The following is a 22,187-nucleotide window of genomic DNA, read 5'->3' on the forward strand; positions in this document are numbered from 1 at the left end:
AGTTTCCTGGGTTCAAGGATCTGATGGATTTTCTGCAATTTGAGGAGGGGTTCCCATTGGCTATCAAGGTGCTAAACCAGGGGCAGGACCCACCTACACACTCGTTTACTGGGAAATGATGACAGGAGTGGGAATGAGTTCCCCAAATGAAAGTAAACAGCACATCATGAGAACAGCCTGTGAGTTGGCAAATTCTCAAAAAGGCTTGTTTCCACATATTGCAAATTTAGCCAAACAGTAGCTGTTTGGGCTGATCACAGGTCCCATGTTGCATTTTTGCCCGATTTCCTCCAATTTCATCAAATCAATTATGGACACGGGAGTAGGATGGTGTTAGGCTGTTGTGCCATCTCCACCCTGTCTCATTGCCTGGAAGCTGGACACCAGCTGGGACACAGGCTGAGCTGCCCCTTTCCATCCTAGTGGGAGCCTGGGAAAGTTGAGGCACCTCCACAACAGCTCCACAGTGTCCTCAGTGCATCCCCTGCTCCAGGGTTCTGTAGTCCCCTTCCCTTTGGGGACGTGGGGACAGGCAGAGACAGCGCTGTGGGAAGCCACGGATGGGCTGACCCCTTTCCCATGGGCTCTCAAGTGACCACAGCTGCTGTGCCCACACCTGCCCTGCTTGGGTGTTGCTGGATTTGGCTCACCCCACTGCTCCTGCTCCATGGGGTGCTGGTGTCAGGAAGAGGATGGTCTCCACCACCCTCATGGGGACAGGAGGGGAGGAGCGTGGCCCTAAGCCCATCCTGCCAGCCCAGGATGGGACACGGGTCAGTGTCCCCCTGGGCATGCCGGGAACAGTTCAACCTGATGGGGAAGCTCAGGGCCAGGGGCACATGGAGCCCTTGGCAGGATGCAGTGGGGACCATGACCATGTGGCCAAGGGGACATTGATGCTTCTGCCGTCTGTGCAATGAATGCTCTCTTTGGTTTGGTCTCAGCTTTTTATTCAGCAAAGCAAGGTGAAAGTACAACCCCTCTGACACATCATCAAGGTGGACAGGAACAATGAGCCCCTAACATGAAGCCTATTTTTGGACGGAGGGCTGGCCTTGGTCAAGGCTGGTGGGAAAGAGCCTGAAAAAAAGGAAACTTGCATGCAAAAAGGACACTTTTTTGTTTCCACTTCACTTATTCCACTTGCATTTTTCTTTATTTTTCAGGCTGGCAGAGCAGGGGTCAGCCTGGCTGTGCTTGGGTCAGCTCTGAGCATCGTCTCCATCCCCGGCCATCAGGCTTACATTGATCTCCAGAGGCTTTTTGTCAGCCGGGGGTCAGCTCACCTGCCCTGGTCCCCTCTCTGAGGGGTCACACTGGCATTGGTTCAAGGGAAATCACGACCGCTTGGGCAGAAAAGCAGCTGCTCCCAGGCAGCCCTTGGTCCTCATGGGCTGGCAGGGCTGCTGGAGAGCAGGATGGGGTTTGGAGTCCTCGTCTCAGCCGTGTTGCTGCAGGTTCCTTCCGGGTCAGGTGAAGGGAATGAAGTGATAGGAACAGGGAGAGGTGCCAGTTCTCTAGACCATGGCTGTCTGGTGGGGTCAGGAGCAGAGGGACAGCCAGGCAGCTGCAATTTTCCTTCACATCACTTTTGGAGCCTTTAAAACCAGGAATACAGCATGTGTGAGGCCATGCCCAGAATCAGCCTGCCTCTCTCTGTCCCAGAAATGTCCCCCCTGCCAACACACACCCCACCTGGACCCTGTTCCCACCAGCAGCTCTGATGGCCCAGGAGAACCCAGGGCTGTCCTTGGAGCATCTCCATGCACACTGTGATGAGGGCAGCAAACTGAACATTGCACAGCCAGCAGCCTCAAATCTACCAATCTCACCCCAAAAGGGAAGGGAAGACACTGTCCCACCAGTGGTACCCAAGCAGGGACACAGTCTCTCCCCTTGCTCTGGGTGCTGATGCTCTCCTGCACCTTGCAGCACCACTGGCACCATCCAGCCTGGCTGAGGGACAGGGAGGTGGTCTGCTCTAGGGACAACTCCTTTGGGTGCAGAACCTCTTCCAGAACCTTGCTCTGCTCACCTGCACCATCAGGAGTTTTGTCTCAGTGTCCACATGCTCCTGGGCTGACACCGTGGGCATCTGGGTGCTGCAGAGCTCGTCAGAGCTCAGGGCCTCGGCGGTGACAGTGACGTTCATCTTCCCTATGCATTCAGATGGGGGACATCACTGTGACATTGCTCCAGGGGCTGGCTCCAGCTCAGAGCCATCCCGGGGAGCTGGGAAAGGAGGAGGAGGAGGAGGGTGCAATGGGTGCAACAGGACTGGGAAATGGAGGGAAGAGGCTGGAGAGTGGAGAAGGCAAAGAGGTGTGGGTGGGTGTCAAGAGGATGGACCTGACTCTGTTCAGTGGTGCCCAGCGCCAGGGTGAGGGGCAACAGGTAGAGACACAGGAGGTTCCACCTGAACATGAGGAGAAACTTCTTTCCTTTGCGGTGCCAGAGCCTGGCCCAGGCTGCCCAGAGCAGGTGTGGAGTCTCCTTCTCTGAGACATTCAAACCCGCCTGGACTGACACTGTGTGATCTGCTCTGTGACCCTGCGTGAGCAGGGCTGGGCTGGGGATCTACAGAGGTCCCTCCAACCCCAACCACCCTGTCATTCTGTGAGAGGGAGCTGGGATGGGGGAGGAAAGGATCAGAAAAGCAGTGACAAAGAAGAGTTTTGCAAGGACTCCCACTGCTGGGCTCTCCCCCTGCCCCAGCCCTTTGCTGTTCCTTCTGTACCCAGGCTGGTGGCTCGCACGTTCCACTGGAAGGTCCTCTCTTCATCCGTGCAGACGCAGCCTGTGTGTGGCTCCTGGTCCATGCCTGCCAACACCTCCAGCTCCACCGACTCCACCAGTGTCACCCGGACCTGCCGAACCATGGTCACAGCTCCATGAGCCCCCGCCAGACCCCCGTCCCAGGGCCCCCTCCCCAGTCCCACTCACCTGCAGGCACTGCCGCAGGTAGTTGAAGACGGTGGCCACGAGGGTGAAGGCTTCGTGGCGGACCACAGTGTAGGGCAGGGCCAGCTCCACAAAGAAGGGCTTGAAGGCCGTGAGCGTGGTGGCTGGGGCCAGCCCCAAGCCCTGCGGGGACATGCAGAACATCCCGGCTTCCCACTTGGTGATGGCATCAGGTACTGTCACCGTCAGCTCCGCAGAGCCGCCCTCCCTGCAAAAGATGGATGGACCTTGCAGGCTTGGTCTGATGGGCAGAGCCAGCAAAAGGAACATGCCAACCCCCATCCTCTAAGTCTTGGGGATCGTCAGTGGCCATCACATGCTTGGCGATGGGCAGAGGTACCATCTCTTATCTGTTACAGCATGCCCTCCCTCCTGGACTCAATCTGCCCCAATCTGTCACAGGATTGGTGCTGAGGTCCAAGGAAATCATAGAGTAGTTTGGGTTGGAAGTGACCTTCAAAGCTCATCTAGTCCAACCCCTTGCCATGAGCAGGGACATCTTCAACTAGATCAGGGGCTGGACATGTCTCAGTGTCACTCGTGGATACGTGGACACCGAAGCAGAGGTCTGGGCACTGCAAAAGGGCAGCCCCTTGGCTTTAGGGATGCTGGGGCTCTTTACTCACCCCACAGGGACCAGTTCCCACAGCCACGTCCCCAAGAAATCCGTCTGCATCCCTGTGTCCCGCTCATCCCTCGGTTTTCTTTCTGCAAACAGTGGCACGAGTTGAACGTGCTGCCAGAAGGGATGGGAAGGGGCAGGGTGTCCCCACCTGTCCTTCTGCAGCCACCACAAAAGCTGTTAGAGACCCTTTTCACTTGCCTTGGGAGTACGGAAAGCTGTCATCTACATCGAGCCGCATGTACACTTTACAGCCCAGCCGAGCGTTGGTGACGGCTCTCAAACCTGCGTCCTGCAACGTGACGTGTGAGAGAGAACAGCACCACGCTGAAGCCCAGAGACACCCAAACTCCTTTCCAACCCTCTCTGAAGCACGAAACAGAGCTCCCAAAGATCAGGACCCCCAATCCAGGAGCACAGGAGAGGAATATCTGTGCCAGGGAAAGCTGCTCTGCCCCCTCAGCTCCCTTGGGTTCGCTGCTAGTGGGGAATATACGCCCCCCAAAAAAGCAGAGCAATGCCCGGTCAATCTACGTTATTTACTCCAAGCCCAGATTTGTGATGGGAAGAGCAGAAACACCACTGTGCCTGGACTGATGAATGCATTTCACATGTCTGTCCTGGGCTGGCAAAGAGAGGGGCAGGAAATGTTATTGGGGAGGGGTGTAAGAGCACAGATGTGGGTGCCCCCAGCGCCTTGAGTAATCCTTCATGGGAGGAAGAGGAGGATGAGGGAAGGCTGGAGGGCTCGTACCTCTAGCAGGTTGAAGGTACTGGGGTTGGGCTTGGGCGCCGGCACCTCCCTGCGCCACAGGCTGCGGCGGCAATTTCTCCAGCCTCTCCCTGGCACGTCAAAACAGTTAAGGGCTGGAAGTTGTGACATTACTTCAGGAAACCCTGTCCCACAGGCAGGTAAACCATATTCTTGAAAATAATAGCTGGCTTTAGAAGGCGTCGGGATGAATTCGTAGACCTAAACCAAATGGTGAACTTCAAGTGAGAAAGACATGAGATGCTCCTGGCCCAGATCCAACCCCGTATGTCTCTGGCATCACCCTGTAGCTTCTGCAGGTGATGCTGCCTGCCCCTCCAGAGGGACCCGTCCCTGCCCCATCTCCTCTCCTCCCCTAGAGCTTCTCACCACCCACATTCTGTTTTCAAGATTTCCACCCCAGGAGGCACCACAGAGTGATTCTGCAGCTCAACCCCCCACTCAGCAAAGCACCATCTCCCCTGCAAAGCCCCAAAGTCCATGGGTGGCAGGGGCTCAGTGGGGGCTCCCAGACACCCAGCTCCCACAAAGTCCCTACCGTCCTCCCCTAAAATGGGTGACAGTGGAAAGAAGCTGCTGTCCCCATATCCCAGCAGTGAGTCCCTTGTGAAGGGCTCCTCATGGAAAAGGACCAGCCCAGCACTGAGGTTACTCCAGACTCACCATGTCGGGGTTGATCGTGCCCTTGGGACCATGTTCATCCATGGCATAGACAGCACACAGTGAGCCCGGGGCAGCCTGCACCTTCAGAAGGAGCTGGGAGCCCACCAGAGCCCTCTGCTCCGAGAAGGACAGATTGACCTGGAGAGAATCAGAGAATGTCCTGAGTTGGAAGGGATCAACAAGGATCATTGAGTCCAACTCCTGTCCCTGCACAGGACAACCCCAAAGTTCACACCGTGCGTCTGAGGGTGTTGTTCAATCAATTCTTGAGCACTGTCAGGCTTGGAGCCGTGACACCTCCCTGGGGAGCCTGTTCAAATGCTCTAGCACCCTCTGGGTGAAGAAACAGAGAGGCGAAGCCTTTGGGATAGGGGAGAGGGGAGCTGGTGCCAGGAAGGACCTCTGTGCTCCAGCCTGACTCCAAATGTCAGTGGAGGAAGGAGAGTGAGGACTGAGATCACAGCCAGGAGATGATTCACAGCAGCAACAAGAAGGCCAGAGGAAGAAAAACCCTCCCTGAATGGAGAGTCTGGGAGCAGCCAGTTGCAGGGGATCAGAGAATCACAAAATAGCTTGGCTTGGAAGAGACTTAAAAGCTCCTCCAGTGCCCCCCCTGCCATGAGCAGGGACATCTTCACCAGCTCAGGGTGCTCAGAGCCCCGTCCAGCCTGGCCTGGGATGTCTCCAGGGATGGTTCAGCCACCACCTCTCTGGCCAACCTGGGCCAGGCTCTCACCACCCTCGGGGACAACAATTCCATCCTCATGTCCCACCTGAGCCTGGCAGCAACTCCCCCGACTCCAGCAGCCTCTGCTCACCTTGCTGGGGAAGCACTTGTCCACCTTGAACCCGGTGCTGTCAGCCACCATCTCACCATTGGGCAGCAGCACGTAGCCCAGCACCTTGGCTGCGGGTGCCAGCTTGAGACCGATGGGCAACTCCAGGGAGAAGGAACCTCTCAACTCTGAGCCATGGGACAGGAGGGGAGATGAGGACCAGGCATGGAGACCAGAGCCCTGCACAGCCCATGTAACAGGACCTACCAGCCTCTGCGGGCAGCTCTTTCCTGAGGACGGTGACGATGGTTCCCTTGGCCAGAACCTGCAGAGGGGGAGATCACAGAATCACAGAGAATGATATGGGTTGGAAGGGACCTCTGGGGATCCCCCAGCCCAGCCCTGCTCACGCAGGTGGGTCCAGGGGGTTTGAATGTCTCAGAGAAGGAGACTCCACACCCGTTCTGGGCAGCCTGGGCCAGGCTCTGGCACTGCAAATGAAAGAAGTTTCTCCTCGTGTTCAGATGGAGCCTCCTGTGCTTCAGTCTGTGCCCGTTGCCCCTCACCCTGGTGCTGGGCACCACTGAACAGAGTCTGTTCCATCCTCTGACACACACCCTGGGATACTTATCAGCATCAATAAAATCCCTCTCAGCATCTTTTCTCCAGCTGAACACCCCCATCTCTCTCAGCCTTTCCTCATCAGAAAGATGCTCCAGACCTTGGTTCCCACACCCCAGAGATGGGAACAACGAAACCAATGCTGAGTGGAGAATGGGCACAAGGAAATGAGAGGAGGCCATGGAGGATGCTCAGGGACAGACTATCAGAACTGCATCCTGCAGGAGGGATGGAAGTGGTGCCCCATGACCTGACAGCTCTGGGATCCATCCCTGAGTCCTGAACCCAGGAGTACTTGCCCAGGGCTGGATGGAAATGGCTTCTGCTGAAGGGGAAAGCTTAACCCATACCCTGGACAGGCTCATTCCCTCCCCTGAGCTCTGCCCTTCATGCAATCTCCTGTCTCTCCCCAGATGAAGCTCACCAGGAAGACCATGTCCAGGCTCTGCCGCTTGATCCCCAACTCTTTCTCATCAAGCAAGTAATCCACCCAGAACTTCTGGGGCTGGTCACAGGGCAGCTTATTCTTCAACCTGCGGATCTTCATGAAACTTTTGCTGTCCACAGAGAAGGGATACAGGTAGCGAATGACAGTTTGATATTCGGGATACTTGTCTTCTTGCTCCGAGGCTGCAGAGTCATCCTTGAGCTCACCCTGAGGGGTGGAAATCAAGGTTCTCAACAGCAAAGATCAGCTCAGCAGCAGAGCACAGTCAGGGTGGAAAACCACGCTGCAGCAGAAACTGCCACATGCTTTGCTGCGACATCCCTGCAGGAGCCAAGAAACGCGATCCAGATGTGCTCAGCAAGCAAAAAATGGAGCTGCATGCCATAACGGGGCCTGAAGGATCTTGAAATTCAGCAGTGAAGTACAAAAACAATAAGGCAGAGACAGGGAATTGGAGGAAGAAGGTGCAGAATGCATCAAAAGTGAGAGCAGCCCCTTTTCCCAGTGCAGGAGGAGCAGGGAGGGTGCTGGGTGTGTTGGGTCTGATGGGCAATCGAGGTACTGAACGGGGCTAATAAATACACAGAGCTCCTTATCACAGGATGCTGTGGGTGCAAAAGGACCAAACAGGGTCAAGGGGACGCTGGAAGATTTTGTGTAAGAAAATGTCCGTGATATTTACTAAATCCAGGATACCTGGAGGGTGTGGGACACGGGTCACTTACATGCATCACGACCTCATTGTTCCAACCAGAGGTGTCCAGCTCGAAGAAGGCTCTCCCCAATCCATCTGTAACCAGGGTTTTATTTTTCTTTTCTCCTCCAGCTTTAACTACAAGCAGGAGCTCCGTCTCCTTCAGGACAGAGCCGTTGGTTCCCTTCAGCAGCATCTGCAATGGGAGAGAAGGGGAGATGCCCTGGGCTGGGCATCATCATCCATGGGGAAGAGGGGAGGGGTGGGAGGTCAAGGCGAGCAGGATTGGGCACAGCAGAGTACAAGGGGAGCCCTGTGGGGTGCAGGGACTCCCCCATTACCATCCCAGTGTAGGGGATCCCAGGCTTGTAGAATTTTTCTTTGTTTTCAAAGGTGATCGCGACCGTTTCATACATAACCATGCAATTTTTGGTGGCTGCATGCCGCATGCCTGCAGAGAAGAGTGGGAGATGAGAGGGACACTCAGCAGTTTGTCCTGGTGCCTGCTCTTCAATCCCATCCCATCCCATCCCATCCCATCCCATCCCATCCCATCCCATCCCATCCCATCCCATCCCATCCCATCCCATCCCTACCAGACCATGCTGGTGCATAGACCCAGTCCAGAGGCGATGGGCCAAGTTTGCAGAGCACAAAACCACACTTGTTAGGCAACAAAGACCAAAAAAATAGTCCTCAGGTGTGACGGGAGCTGTAGTATGAGCAGGAGCATGCTCAGCTAAGATCTATATGCTACCAAAACACCCAGATATACCCCCAAAACATCCCTTTTAATGGCTGCAAGCAAATAGGAGAGGCTGAGGATCTGACACTCACAGTTGCACTGTGCTTTTTATGTGTCCCTAAGGATGTGCTGAACAAGATCCCCAGGCAGATAGTAACTATTTATAACTGGATTTAAAGACAGAAAGACCCAATAAGAGAAACACAATCACCCTGGTAGCTCTCCAGGCACTCATCAAGCACACTAACTAGTCTCAGAGTAGCAGAAGATGGGGAAGATGGAGCGATATCCTGGGGTGGGATGTTGGAAGGGAAAGAAACTCCTGATCAGCCTTCAGGACCTAAGGGATTGCTCCAGCAGTCAGAGGTAGAGGAAAAAATGACACCAAAGCAAGTAAGGGCACAGAGCGGCTGGTGCTTGTGGATGGGAAGGAGAGAGACCCTGGGGACACCCAAGCAGAACGGCTGTGCCACATCCTCCAGGGGTTGTTGGCACAGCTGTGCTCACCAGAGCCCTTCTCTATCAGCAACGCCTTGGCGTTGAGCCAGTTCTTGTAGTTGAAGTCGGTCAGGTTGAAGGAAGCCGCCGGGATCTCGGTAGAGAAGCAGCCATTCTTCCCCGTCTGAAGGAAAGTCATCCACATTGGTATCAGCCCCATGGCAAGGCCCTTGAGTGTCATCTGCTGTCATCATTGGGGTCCCACTCACCCCACTGCTGCTGCCTCCCTCCATCCTGCCCTGCAACTCTTGGATCCTGCAAACTTGTCCCTCCCAAGGCTGGTACCGTGCTCTGCCATGCAGCTGATTGTCCCATTCCTGTCCTCCCTGACCTGAGGATGACCCCAAGAGTCCCCGCTCGGCTCCTCTGCCCTCTTTGGGATAACTCTGGGTTTGTAGCACTTTCACACAAGAGCTGGGTCACCTGCTGATGCCTGAATGATGCACCCAGCCATCATCAGCCCAAGCACCCCAAGAGGAAGAAACATTTCCAGGACCACTAACCATGTGCCGCCTTCTGCTTCTGCTGCCCTCACCTGGCCCCTAAACTCCGCACAGATCTCCATAACAAACCAGCTGTGGGACTGGCACAACTTGCCCTTAGCCTTTCCTCGGAAAGGTTTACCAGATGGATACCTGTTGGGAGGGAGCAGGAAGGGGAGGGTATGGGGAGGCTGTTGGGGAGCAGCCAGCCTTGCTGCTGGGGCAGCTCTCCAGCTCACCGCCCACAGACGTCCAGCGGGATCTTCTCGTCCTTCACCGTCACAACGTTGGGCAGCCGGATCAGCACTTCAAAGCGGCGCATCCCTGGCCAGGGAGACAAATGGGCAATGGGATAGAATCATGGAATGACAGAATGAATTGGGTTGAAGGGACCTTCCCAGCTCCCCCAGTGCCCCCCTGCCATGAGCAGGGACATCTTCACAAGCTCAGGTTGCTCAGAGCCCCGTCCAGCCTGGCCTGGGATGTCTCCAGGGATGGTTCAGCCACCACCTCTCTGGCCAACCTGGGCCAGGCTCTCACCACCCTCAGGGACAACAATTCCTTCCTCATGTCCAGCCTGAATCTCCCTCCTTTACTTTCAAACCATCACCCCTTGTCCTGTCTCAACAGGCTCTGCTCAAAACTCTGTCCCCATCTTTCTTCTCAGCCCCTTTGAAGTACAGAAAGGATAAAATACTGAATGGGATTGTGCCCATTTCTTCCTTTGGGAGTTTCTTGCCACCCCATGTGATGACTCCCAAACACCCTGTGTGTAGTCCAGTTTTCTTCCCCACGCACCATAACCCTCCACGCTGAAGGAATGTGTCTTCTCCTCCACCATGATGGTATATGTGCCCAGGTCTGTCTCCGCAGGCAGTGAGAAGGACAGGTCCACAATTCCCTGCCGCGGAGTCACCTCCTCCCACTCTGCAACGCTGTTCCGGCTGGGATCCTGCACACAAGGACACGTGGCATCAAGACGGGTGCGTGGTGGTGGTGGACTGACAGCCTCAAGGACTCAAGTCACCCTGTGTATCCCCACAAGAAGCAGAGGTTTTGCTCTGCCATCGCACTCAGAGCAGCCCCATGGCATTACCTCTCCAGAAGGAAAATTCTCCCCCCCGAGGCTGTGTCAGCCGAGCTCCAGCCTGGCTACAGCAGCCAGAGCTGTCAGGGGGATCCTCCAGCCTGGAATGGGAGCTTAGGGGGTTCTCCAGTTTGGCCAGTGCCCCCATCTTGCAGGACAGCAAATTGATCCCCAGCACACTGGAAATGTGTACAAGCAACCCAAGCCCCTTCTTGCTCATCCTTGTAACTGCATTGGGGTTGTCCCTGTCACCGCTCCCTTGTCCCCAGCACCACACACACATGCTGGGGCCCTTTGCTGCTCCCGAGGGAGCTGGCGGACTGGCACAAGGGTGACAACTCACCTTCACAGCCACCAAGGGAATCTGCGAAGAAAGAGGGAGGAAGCATTTAGCACGATCAAATACAGAGGGTTGAGTAACGATGCCGCATTGTGCAAACAGCACTAGCTGTGAGACTGGGGCTGCCAGCACTGCCTAGCACCTGGAGCCTAAAAACAGCGGGTGTTATAATGCTGCATAAAAGCTCCATGTGAGATAAGACAGGCAGAGTGATGGTGCCAAGGGAATAATTAATCTCCTGTGCCAATACCAAAAGCCAAGGGCTGTACCCTGGGTGCTCAGGATGGGGGTGCTGGGAAGGGTGGTCTGTGTGTCCCCACCCCACGTCCCTTCGGTGTTTGGGGGATTCCCTCCCCACACTCATCATGACACCGAAGGCAGTGACACTGGTGCCACAACTGATCATCTTGGGCACGTGGGGATCCCATCGCCTCCATCCCCCAACCTCATGCCCCAACCCCATCTCACCTCCCTGTTGCTAGGAGCTAAGTTTGGATCCAAACGCACAATTCGAATTTTCACTGCAGAGAGCAAAGGCAGGAGCAGGAGTGAGCACTAGGGCCTGGGACCCAAATTGGGGGATTCCATTCCAAGAGCCTGTGAGCTCTTCGAGCAAGTCCTGTCCCTCACCTGTTTGTCCAGGCTTGTAGACATCCTTGTCTGTCTGCACCAAGGTCCCTGGCGCCAGGGACCTCACCAGAACTTGCTTCTGCTCAGAGACCTGCAGGGAACCTCCCTCGATGGAGATGTGAAGATATGCATTGTTCTGTTCAGGAGGGGGAGAAATCTGCCCCCAAGGAAACAGCAGAAATGGTTGGATGCCAGTGATTCACCACACCTGCCCTCAGTCATCAGCACCCCATTGCCCCATGAAGGCACCAGGGGACTGGTGTTGGTGGGAACATGATGCAGATACAGCCCACGAGGTCTCTGTATACACACCATGTCCTTCCACTCTCCAGATCACTTGTTGCCCATCCAGGATGGACCCCATGTCCCCACCCAGTTCCCCCAGCGCAGCTCTGGTGGTGGGTAGGAGATGGACACCCCTTCCCCAGGTCCTCAGCCCTGCCATGGGGCCATGACTCACGTTGGAGAAGCGGGGCCAGTTCAGCTGGAGGATATCGCTGCCCTGCACCTCCAGGGTGATGTTGGGGACATGGTGGCTGCTGGCCAGGTGGAGGGTCACCCGCACCGGCTCATCCAGGTCCATGAGGTGGATGTGCACTTTGCCCGTGTACGGGTAGTAGAACGTAGAGGGAATAAGCACCATGTAGCGCCTGGGGAGGGGACACCTTGATAGTGGAGGAGAGCAGGGACCCACCACCAAATCCCAGTGCTCCCCTCCGCTCCAGACTCTCAAGCCGGGGGGAACTTGGGTTTTTCCCAGCCCTGGGTGTACTTTGCAGGGCTACACCACCCAGCTTTGCCCCAATCTGCCCAAGGATGCTGGTCAGGGCACAGTTCTTTGCCTAAACACAGAGTCACAGAATCGTTCTGGTTGGAAAAGACCTTCAAGATCATAGAGTCCAACCATAACACCTCGGGAAACAGCCAAGGGGTCACTCTGCAGAGGGAGAGAAGTCTCTGCTCACCCACTGCGTTGTGTGCAAGGTTGCACCTATACCAAACCAGCCCAGAGACCCCAACCCCAAGTGTTAAGTCCTCTATGGGGACAACCCACCACCCCAAGCATTTCCACCCTGAGCAGTGACCGTAGTCAGAGTGAAGGTTGTCACTGAGACCAATCACCGTCCCACAGGCAGACATGGAGAGGGCTTACGGCTTTGCAGATGCTCCAGCTGTGAGGTAGAAGATGCAAAGCAGCAGGCAGGGCAGGGCAGCTGCAGACCCCATGCTTGGAGGACCAGTAGAACGCGGTCCCAGAGTCCCTGTGCTGAGTTTTCTTCTTCTTCTCAAGCTTCCAGCTCTCCACTGGCAGCAAGTGAGGTCTCTGGTTGGAACCCAGCCATCCAGCCAGACAATGTTTAACCACCCAAAACAAGCTTTGCTGAGTTCAAGGTGCTGGGCAGCCAAACCACACCCCATGGTGCTGGGACCGCCAAGCCAGCTCGGAGCTGAGAGACTGAGCTGCACATAGGGAGCTCTGGCAGGAGGGAAGGGAATAAAGAGGCACCTGGGAAATGAGATCCTCCATGTGCATGCTGCCCTCAACCATCTCCACCTGACATTTCCCAATCCAGTCAGTTGTTACTCAAGGGAAGCCACTTCTCTGTTGCTGATATTTTTGCCCAGTGGTATCCACCTGGGGGGATAGTTTCCACAGTTCTGCAGAATCTCCTTCAGAATGAGCCAGCTGCTCCCAAGAGCAGGAACGATGCCAAACCAGAGCACTGCACTCTTCTTTGGCCACAGTTTCATAGAATCATAGAATAGTTTGGGTTGGAAGGGGCTTTCCCAGCTCCCCTAGTGCCACCCCTGCCATGAGCAGGGACATCTGCACCAGCTCAGGTTGCTCAGAGCCCCGTCCAGCCTGGCCTGGGATGTCTCCAGGGATGGTTCATCTACCACCTCTCTGGGTACCTGGGCCAGGCTCTCACCACCCTCAGGGCCAACAATTCCTTCCTCAGGTCCAGCCTGAATCTCCCTCCTTTAGTTTTAAACCATCACATTCATGTGCAGTGATACAGGCACCCTGCATGGCTATAAGGCGATGGACCCCCTCCCCGTGATGCCCTCAGCCCCCGAGGCGCAGGCAGGACACCATGCACACACACCACCAGGTACGGACTGTTTAATCTTGCACCTTTGTCTCATAGATCAGCATGAAGGATGCTCTATCCACATGGCAATACACCCTGGACCTCCCGTCCCCCCCCGCACTGTGCTCTGGACCCCTCCCCAGAGGTGACTGCATCTGAACAGCATCACCAGCTTGCAGAAGCCTCTGGAAGAAGTGACCCAGCATGACCATGGGTCATGGACCTGCCAGTCACACCATCAGGGGTAAATCATAGAACCATAGAATAGTCTGGGATGGGAGGGACCTTCCCAGCTCCCCCAGTGCCCCCCCTGCCATGAGCAGGGACATCTTCACCAGCTCAGGTTGCTCAGAGCCCCGTCCAGCCCAGTCTGGGATGTCTCCAGGGATGGTTCATCCACCACCTCTGGCCAACCTGGGCCAGCATTTTACCACCCTCAAATAGTGCAGTAAACCCCAAACCCTGCCCATCACATCTCTCCCCGCTACCCAGTGTGCAGGCAGGGTGCTGCCTGGTGCCCTCCTGCACTGCTCTGCTTCCCCGGCACCAGGGCACCATCCTGCTGGACCTACCAAGTATGGTGGACACATCCACGGGGGACAAGGGGACAGCATTGCCCAGCCTACGGTTGTGCCACCTCCCTCATGTCCCCAAGGGGCTCAGTCCCTCTGCCTAATTGCTGGCCCTGCTTGTGTCCTTGTCACACTGAAGGCTTCTCGTCCCCCTGCCAGCACTGGCTCTGGTGCAGTGGGGGAGCTGCTCAGCATGATGGTCCCCACGGTGACCTGCAGACATCTCGGCAAAGGCATCAGCCATGGCCTGGCGGACAGTCTCTGTCAGCTGGGGGACATCCTTGGGACTCAGGCCCTGGGTTTCTACCCTGGGGAGGATTCGGATGGTGCACGTCCCTGGAGAGAGAAGAGAAAGGCCAGAGATGCTCTTAGATGAACCCACCAGCATCTTCCACCACCAGCTGCCTCCCCACACCTTGATGTCTCACAAAGAGACCTCCAAGCACCACTTGTGTCATCCCCACCACCAGCCCTTCTGGCAATGGGGCTTCTTGTCCATAGCTTACCAGATGTGAATTTCTTATCCTTGGAGCTGAAGAAGTCCCAGTACGGGGAGATCACAATGGGGATAATGGGAACCTGTAGGAGATGGAGAATCAGGGGTGTTCTGCATATAGACACCATCCCCAGATGGGGCCCCAGCTCCTGCTGTACCTGCTTCAGGAGGTCCCTGTCCCCTCCCTGGGTCCTGCACAACACTTGTCCCTGGGGACTGCAGACCCCAAAACATCCTAGTGTCCCCATCCCGCTGCCCCAGGGTGAATGCCCACCCCACTCCATCAAGGGCAGGTGGAGGGGGACGATGGCCTCACCTGTGCTTGCACGGCCAAGTGGAAAGCCCCACGCTTGAAGGGCAGCATGGATTTGTCCTCATTCCTGGTGCCTTCAGGGAAAATCAACACTCGGAGCTGCACGGAACAGGGAGAAACATGATTGAGGACCTTGACCAGGGCACCCTAGCACTTGGTATGTCAGTCCTCCCCATGCCGCCCTTGTCCCATTGGTGTTTGCTCCTGACTCGCCCCTGCTGCCTGCTCCCCTTACGTTTTCACGCCGAATGGTCCTGGCTGTCCGGGAGATGACAGAGATCGCATCTTCTGTTTTGTAGCGGTTGATGAAGATGAAGCCGCTGAGCCAGCAGGCCCACCCCACGATGCCCATGTAGACGAGCTCCTTCTTGGCGATGGGCACGCAGCGGTCAGGAAGGAACTCCGCCATGCCTGGAGGATGGATGGGAGAGGAAAGGATCCATTCCTGCCCAGGGGCACCCAGAACCAACAAGCCTTGTGGCTGCAGTGACCTGGCATCATCTTCCATTGTCCCAACCCTCTCTCTGCAGCATACCCATAACCATAGAATCATTGAATTGTTTTGGTTGGAAGAGACCCTAAAGATCATCAAGTCCAACCATAACCTAACTCTAGCACTAAACCATGTCCCCAAGAACCTCATCTATGCACCTTTTAAACGTCTCCAGGGATGAAGACTCCACCACTTCCCTGGGCAGCCTGTTCCAATGCTTCATAACACTTTGCATTAAGAATTTTTTCCCCAATATCCAATCTGAACCTTCCCTGGTGCAACTTGAGGCTGTTTCCTCTTGTCCTATCACTTGCTACTCAGGAGAAGAGACCAACACTCTCCATGCTCCAACCTCCTTTCATGTAGTTATAGAGCGATAAGGTCTCCCCTCAGCCTCCTGTTCTCCAAGGCCCTGAGATCCTGTCCCACCAGCTATTCTGGCCAATGCCTACCATGCTGCCCCATACAAATCCTGGTGCTGGTGCCACTGGGACCCCCCAGGGTGAGCCTGTTCCACCCTTGCAGCACCTCAATGGTTGTCCATGCAGCGATAACTCTCCCATCCCTTGCACGTACCCATGAGGTCGATGGTAGCCTGGTGGTTGCAAACCATCACATAGGGCTCCTTGGTGTTCAGATGCTCAGAGCCCCGCACCTGCATCTTGATGCCATACAAGTGTTTGAGGGGCCGGATGGCAAAACGCAGGAGCCTAGGGCAGAGGGACACACGTGGGGAGCACATCAACACAGAGGAGGCACGGCTTGATTTACAGCCCTTCACATTCACTTAGGGAGCAAGATGGGCCAGGCTAGATCTGGTCTACATGAGCAAATAGTCTGTCCCAAGGTGGATCTGTGTTCAGTCTCGGTGATGCTTTGCTTTTCTAAGCACATTTGTGCTCAGAGCTGTCCTCATAATCATCCTCGAGGTGGAACCAGCTGCTGTCCACATTGGAGTTTCTGATGAAGAAGAGCAGGCAGCACAAGTTGGTGCGTAAAGAAGAAGCAGGTTTTCTGATATCCAGGGGTGATGGGAAAGCAAGAAGAGAGGGGATAGAATGTCTACCTACAGCCAGGGTGCAAGTCATCAAGCATTAAAGATGGGCATGCAGAGGAACAGTCTTGAGTCAGACAAGTCTACAGGGATGCAGATGTCTCCAGGCACTGTCCCTGCAGAGCGGGCATCAAGCTTCGTGCTCCAGGTGGAGGGGGAAGAGAGCAGGGAAGGGAAAACCAACTCAGCTTCATTCATTGGAGGAAAACACGAAGAACAGCATCACTGGACCTGAGATGGAGGTTTTTCCATCGGTGCAGATGGAAGGAGGAACAAGGAGAAGCGGTGTCACCATCCAGGGAGGGTTGGGCAGGAAGGGTGACATCAGGATGGCAGTGCTGATGAAGGGTGACACTCAGCATGAGAATAACAAGAGGAATGGAGGGAGGATGGAGCAATGGGGATTGCAGCACCCATAGTGGAGATAAAAAGCTGATATGCTTTCGGTGTTGAAATGGGACTCTCTCTAACCTACAGCACAGAGAACACCTATGCCAGGGTCCACATCTCTGGCAGTGACTGGTCCCAGGGAGCCCACAGGGAACAAGGCAGGGGACAGGGCTGCCAGCAAGAGCTCAGCACCACATAGGGATGAGAAGTTTGGGAGGAGAGAGCAGAAGCAAACACAGAAGGATAAGGAGGCACAATGATGCTTAGAGGATCCGTTGTATCAGAAGACCACCCATTCCTTGGAGACATAGGCCCAGAGATGCCTGTGTCTGCAGAGAAGTAAAACACTTGTGGCAATGCCCCAAAGCCAGGACTAACGACAGGAATGTGCTCCAAGCCGGAGGCTTTGGGATTTGGAGGCTGGGGAGGAGATGGAGCTGTGCATGCTGCTCCGGGGGAGGATGGCTTCGAGGTATCGGTGGGACAAGATAAGGCAGAGGTGGGACAAGATAAGGCAGCGTGAGTCACCGCTGCATCACACTGGGTATTTCCGCTAAGCTGGAAGCGTTTGTGCCAGGGCTCAGAGCAACTCTGGAGCGTGAGCACAGCATTTCTGCACAGGATGAGTGACAGAGGCTACACATGGACTGATAACATCAAACCTCTGACCACACTCCTGCTCAGGGCCCAAAATCCATCAGCACAAATACATGATGGCTTGAGCTCAGTAAATACCACAGGCTCTGACATTTTTCACTCTGACATAATTATATCCCTTCTGGTATGCTATCATGCCCAGGAATCCAGCAACAAGATTGCAACGCCCTTGAAAAGCAACCAGATCTTCCTCCCACGTTGCACAGCGATGTTATCTCAGCTTCCACCACCCCTGAGCAAAGCTGACAGCACATGACTCGCCAGGACATGACGGTGCCATCCCCAACAGCTGCTGGCACTGGGACATCCCAAACTCCCTCTGCCAAAGCGCGGTCCCCAGGGTTCCCGCTAGGCAAGACCTGACTGCCCTGACAGGGACACAGCGATGGGTGTGCGTTTGCATCTGCTAATTTGCACGTCTCCAACCTTTGCCAAAACCCCCATCACCCACCCAACTGATGACCCAAACATTGCGATGGCCAGGAATCATCCCTTTTATGCCACTTCATCTTCCAGCGAGCACTAGTCCCAACCCAGCTTGCCATCTCCATCATGTCCTGGGGCATGTCCAGCACCTCTTCACCACACCACAAGATGTGTGGTGCACAGGATGCACCCTTCGTTGCCACATGGACATGACCACAGCCTTCACTGTGGCCCCAAGGCTCAACCACTGGCCATAACACGCTGTGGGTATGCCCAGAGCAGGAGACATCATGTCCACAAGACCACATGAGCTCTTCCATCACAACCAAGCCCCAGCCATCTCCATATCAGAAGAATATCCCCAGGCCATACTCACTTCATGTTCTCCACGGAGCGGCCCCGAAGGAGAGCCAAGGGGAAGAGGACAGTGGCCATGACCACGAGCCAGCAGTGCAAGAAAGCCATCTTGCAGAAGTAGTGGAAGGTGGCATTGTACCGGTAAAGCAGCAGGGCTGCCAAAGGGAGGAGGAGCAGTAGCCCGTGGAGCAGGACCACGTCCATCATGCTGCCCCGGCAGGAGGATGCTGGGGACCTCAGCCCGTGTCCCTGGGAGCAGGAGGAGTGGATCAGGGAATGCCGAGGAGCGCGGCAGGTGACTCAGGTGTGTCCCCAGAGCAGCACGTGGGCGTTTGGGGCTGGTCCAGGGGAAGGTGCTGTGTGCATCTCACCCTGTACAGAAGCTTGAGGATGGCTCAGACTTTTGAGCAGGGTCTGTCATGATAGGACAAGGGGTGATGGTTTTAAACTAAAGGAGAGGAGGAGAGGAGATTCAGCCTGGACATAAGGAAGAAATTGTTGCCCCTGAGGGTGGTGAGTGCCATGGTCTCCATGCCACTAGCTGAAGGATGCCCCAGTTCCACTAGCGTGACTCAGAGAAGGCTCCAAGGGTTGCTTCCACCATGGGTGTGGCAATCCCCATTGCTTCATCCTCCCATTCCTCTCCTTATTCTCATATTCAAGCTAAAATTGGGACATATCATGAGCCCACCCTTCCTGTCCACCCCATCTCCTGATGACTCCTCTCCTCCTTCTTCCTTTTCTGTCCATATGGATGTGGAAATCTTTGTGCACCAGCCTGGTTTCCCACCGAATTCAGCGCAGCTTTGGGCAGTCTCCTTCCCTTCTTGCTGGAGATGTGCCTTCATGCTGCAACCCAACAGAGCTCTTCTGCTCCACATTTGGAGCTTCTCCTTCAGCTTCAACAGGAGCCAGGCTGAGTTTTGCTGCCTGTGCCAGAGCACAGCTCAGCCCTGGGCTCAGGAAGGATAAAACCTCCTTTCCATTAGGACCCCAGAAGACAAACAGGGCAGGACTCATACCCATTGGAGGCAGAAGGAGGGGATTTAAGATACAACTGCCTGGCTACCATCTTTCTGTACGCTCACACCCCACCTTTACCCTCCCAGCTCAAAGGGAACCCTGCATTCAGGCAATGAGCCAGCAGTCTGATAATTACAAATGCTTAATTAGTAACAGCAGGGTGCTTTCTTAACAAAGCAAATTAATTACAGGCAATGTGCTGCTTTGAGATCTGAAGGGATTAATGAAGACCAGGGCCACCTGGGCTGGCAGCACCCGCCCATGGGCACACAACACAGCCCATGCTGCAGAGTCCTCATGGTTCAGCAGAGACATATTGTCCAGCCAGGATCGGGGTGTCACCAGGAACAAGCCTGCAGAGCATGGAGATAAAGCTTGTCCCTGTTTGGGGTCATGCTGTCAGCTGGGGATTGGTGACAGGCTTTGTGACACCCCGAAACTTATAGGTATCACGGAGCATCCATGCTCAGCACCTGCAGGATCTTCTGGGGTTGAGGGCTGGGATGTGCAGGAGAAACCATCTTGGGAAGCATGGAGCTCACAGCCTCTCTGCCATCATGTCATAGTACTCTGCGGAGAGAAAGGGGGAGCTGGAGGTTGTGCACCCCCAGGATTGCATGGAGGGAGGGACAGGGAAGGCTCAGTCTTTGACTGGGGGCTGCCTGGTTGATGCATAGAATCATTTTGGTTGGAAGAGACCCTCAGGATCATCAAGTCCAACTGTTAACCCACCCCTGGCACTGCCCCATGTCCTGAGAACCTCATGTCCGTCTGTCCAACCCTCCAGGGATGGCGACTCCAGCACTGCCCTGGGCAGCCTGTTCCAATGCCCCACAGCCCTTTGGGGAAGAAATTGTTCCCACATCCAACCTCAACCTCCCCTGGTGCAACTTGAGGCCGTTTCCTCTGCTCCTGGCGCTTGTTCCTGGGGAGCAGAGCCCAACCCCCCCTGGCTCCAAGCTCCTTTCAGGCAGTTCAGAGATCAGAAGGTCTCCCCTCAGCTTCTGTTCTCCAGCTGAACCCCCCAGGTCCCTCTGACCCATCAGACTTGTGCTCCAGACCCTTGAGAGCACAACCGAGGGCAAGACGTCCCTTGTTGAGGGACATTGGTAGAACATGTCATTACCTGACGCTGGTGGAACGTTGGCTCCTACGGTCCCCGTGGCGCTGGGAGGTGGAGGGGGGGGCACTGCACTGCTGAAGGGGAGCAAGGACAGAAGTAAGTGCTGACCTGGTGTTGCTCCTTGTGTCCCAGCTTGGGCTGGAGGTCCCGCTACACCAGGGGCCGTGGGGGCACCATGCTGGGTGGTACAAAGCAGTACCCTCATTACTTACACCTCCCCATCCTCAGCTAACGAGCCTGTGCCCAGGTGCCGCACAGCCACCAGTCCCCGATCCTGCACCTGGACCGGCCACGGCAGGACAGGAGCGGGACTGGGATAGGGCATGTAGTGATGATGGAAAACCACAGCCTCCTCTTCCTCTGCGGTCTGCAAAGGCATTGCCATCGCCTGCGGGGAGGAACAAAATACAAGGTTGTGCTGGGCCCCTTTTGGCAGCATCTCCATGGGGAGCTGCTCCCCAATGCACCAGAGAGAAGGTTCCCAGGGGGCAATGGCTGCGATGCCACCAGCACAGCGCGGCTCTGCTCTGGTCCGGCTGGGTGGGCTCCATCCCACACAAACCCCATGGTCATCCAGCACGGGAACCCAGCTGCTGGGGACACGGGGAGATGGCAGTCCCACAGCCAGGACTTCAAAAGGCTCTGGGGAGACGTTATTGTGGCTTTTCTGTACTTAAAGAAGCCAAGAAGAAAGATGGGGACAGACTTTTGAGCAGGGTCTGTTGCAAAAGGACAAGGGGTGATGGTTTTAAACCAAAGAGGGGAGATTCAGGCTGGACATGAGGACGGAATTGTTGGCCCTGAGGGTGGTGAGAGCCTGGCCCAGGTTGGCCAGAGAGGTGGTGGCTGAACCATCCCTGGAGACATCCCAGGCCAGGCTGGACGGGGCTCTGAGCACCCTGAGCTGGTGAAGATGTCCCTGTCATGGCAGGGGGGGCACTGGGGAGCTGGGAAGGTCCCTTCAACCCAAACCATTCTCCAATTCTATGCAAATGCTGCTGGGCATTGCTCGTTTGCCCCATCTGCTGAGATGTGACCGGTTCCAGTCTCGACCAGCACGGTGAGCTGGTGGGCACTGGGTGGGCAGCACGGAGGGTGTGTGGCTGGATTTGCCAGCTGGCAGCAAACGAGGCAGCTGCCCACAGCCCAGCTCTCGCTCCCACCGAGAAAGCAGCGTTTGTTTCCCCACCAGGGAGATGAAATGTTTAATATGCTTTTGGTTCGAGATGGACTTTCAAATGAAAACCCTCACAGAGACATGATAACAGCGCTCAGCCTCGCCGCTCGGCTGCCCCAACCACAGGGAGGGTCCTGGCTCTTCCCAGCCAGGCTAAATCATCTCCAAGCATCCTGGATACAACCTGTGCTGACAGAGTGGGAAGTCAAACCAGCACAAAGAGCCCCCAAATGCCAAGAAGCTGCAGAGCCTGGAGTGAGCTGGGTGGAGACCACCCAGCTTCTGTGCCCGGATGGGTCCCAGGCTGTGCCAAAGCACTACATGAGCATCCCGCTCACCTGCGCAGCTCTGGAAAGGTCCCTTTACCCAATTTTTTGGTCCTTTTTGGTCCCCTGGTCTCTTTGTCCATGCAGCATCTCTGACCCTTACCTGGGCAGCGGCTGGGGATGGCCCGAACCCGAAGGACGTCAGCGCCGATACAGCCAGCCTGTTCATCACCACCTGGTGCATTTGGGAGTTTTGAATCATCATCAAATCGATTAAATCTGCTGGAAAGTAAGGAGTTCTGCGTCAGAGAGGGATCAGAGCAAGGGCACAAGAACAGCAGCCGTGGAATGAGTGCCTGGGGTGGCACTTGGCAGCACCAAGGCTTGTCCCTATGCCCAACCAACGGG

At 55.6% G+C, this 22,187-nt stretch overlaps 3 protein-coding genes across 3 annotated transcripts; all 3 read right to left on the minus strand.

Annotated features, from left to right (window-relative positions):
* Positions 1–1,580: 1,580 nt before the first annotated feature.
* LOC309449050 (alpha-2-macroglobulin-like protein 1) lies at positions 1,581–14,078 on the minus strand (the record flags this gene model as incomplete). Its single annotated transcript, XM_082070961.1, has 22 exons — positions 1,581–1,598; positions 2,036–2,157; positions 2,738–2,867; positions 2,944–3,169; positions 3,588–3,669; positions 3,785–3,875; positions 5,019–5,156; positions 5,837–5,982; positions 6,062–6,119; positions 6,840–7,070; positions 7,589–7,753; positions 7,899–8,008; positions 8,810–8,924; positions 9,336–9,435; positions 9,522–9,606; positions 10,081–10,234; positions 10,713–10,733; positions 11,178–11,230; positions 11,340–11,496; positions 11,800–11,989; positions 12,493–12,567; positions 14,059–14,078. 22 exons carry the CDS (start codon positions 14,076–14,078, stop codon positions 1,581–1,583), a joined length of 2,487 nt encoding a protein of 828 aa, XP_081927087.1.
* A 26-nt stretch (positions 14,079–14,104) lies between these two features.
* Positions 14,105–18,394, minus strand: LOC309449051 (1-acyl-sn-glycerol-3-phosphate acyltransferase alpha-like; the record flags this gene model as incomplete). The annotated part of the gene is made up of 6 exons (XM_082070962.1): positions 14,105–14,340; positions 14,511–14,583; positions 14,817–14,912; positions 15,049–15,224; positions 15,883–16,016; positions 18,210–18,394. The coding sequence occupies 6 exons, from the start codon at positions 18,392–18,394 to the stop codon at positions 14,105–14,107; spliced, it is 900 nt and encodes a 299-aa protein (XP_081927088.1).
* A 1,357-nt stretch (positions 18,395–19,751) lies between these two features.
* PRR29 (proline rich 29) lies at positions 19,752–22,050 on the minus strand (the record flags this gene model as incomplete). Its single annotated transcript, XM_082070963.1, has 4 exons — positions 21,943–22,050; positions 20,549–20,724; positions 20,340–20,410; positions 19,752–19,783 (listed from the first exon to the last, which is right to left on the minus strand). The coding sequence occupies exons 1-4, from the start codon at positions 22,042–22,044 to the stop codon at positions 19,752–19,754; spliced, it is 381 nt and encodes a 126-aa protein (XP_081927089.1). The 5' UTR covers positions 22,045–22,050.
* Positions 22,051–22,187: the final 137 nt, after the last annotated feature.

The sequence above is a fragment of the Streptopelia decaocto genome, assembly GCF_964273445.1.
Source record: "Streptopelia decaocto genome assembly, chromosome: 22".
Classification (NCBI taxonomy): Eukaryota; Metazoa; Chordata; class Aves; order Columbiformes; family Columbidae; genus Streptopelia; species Streptopelia decaocto.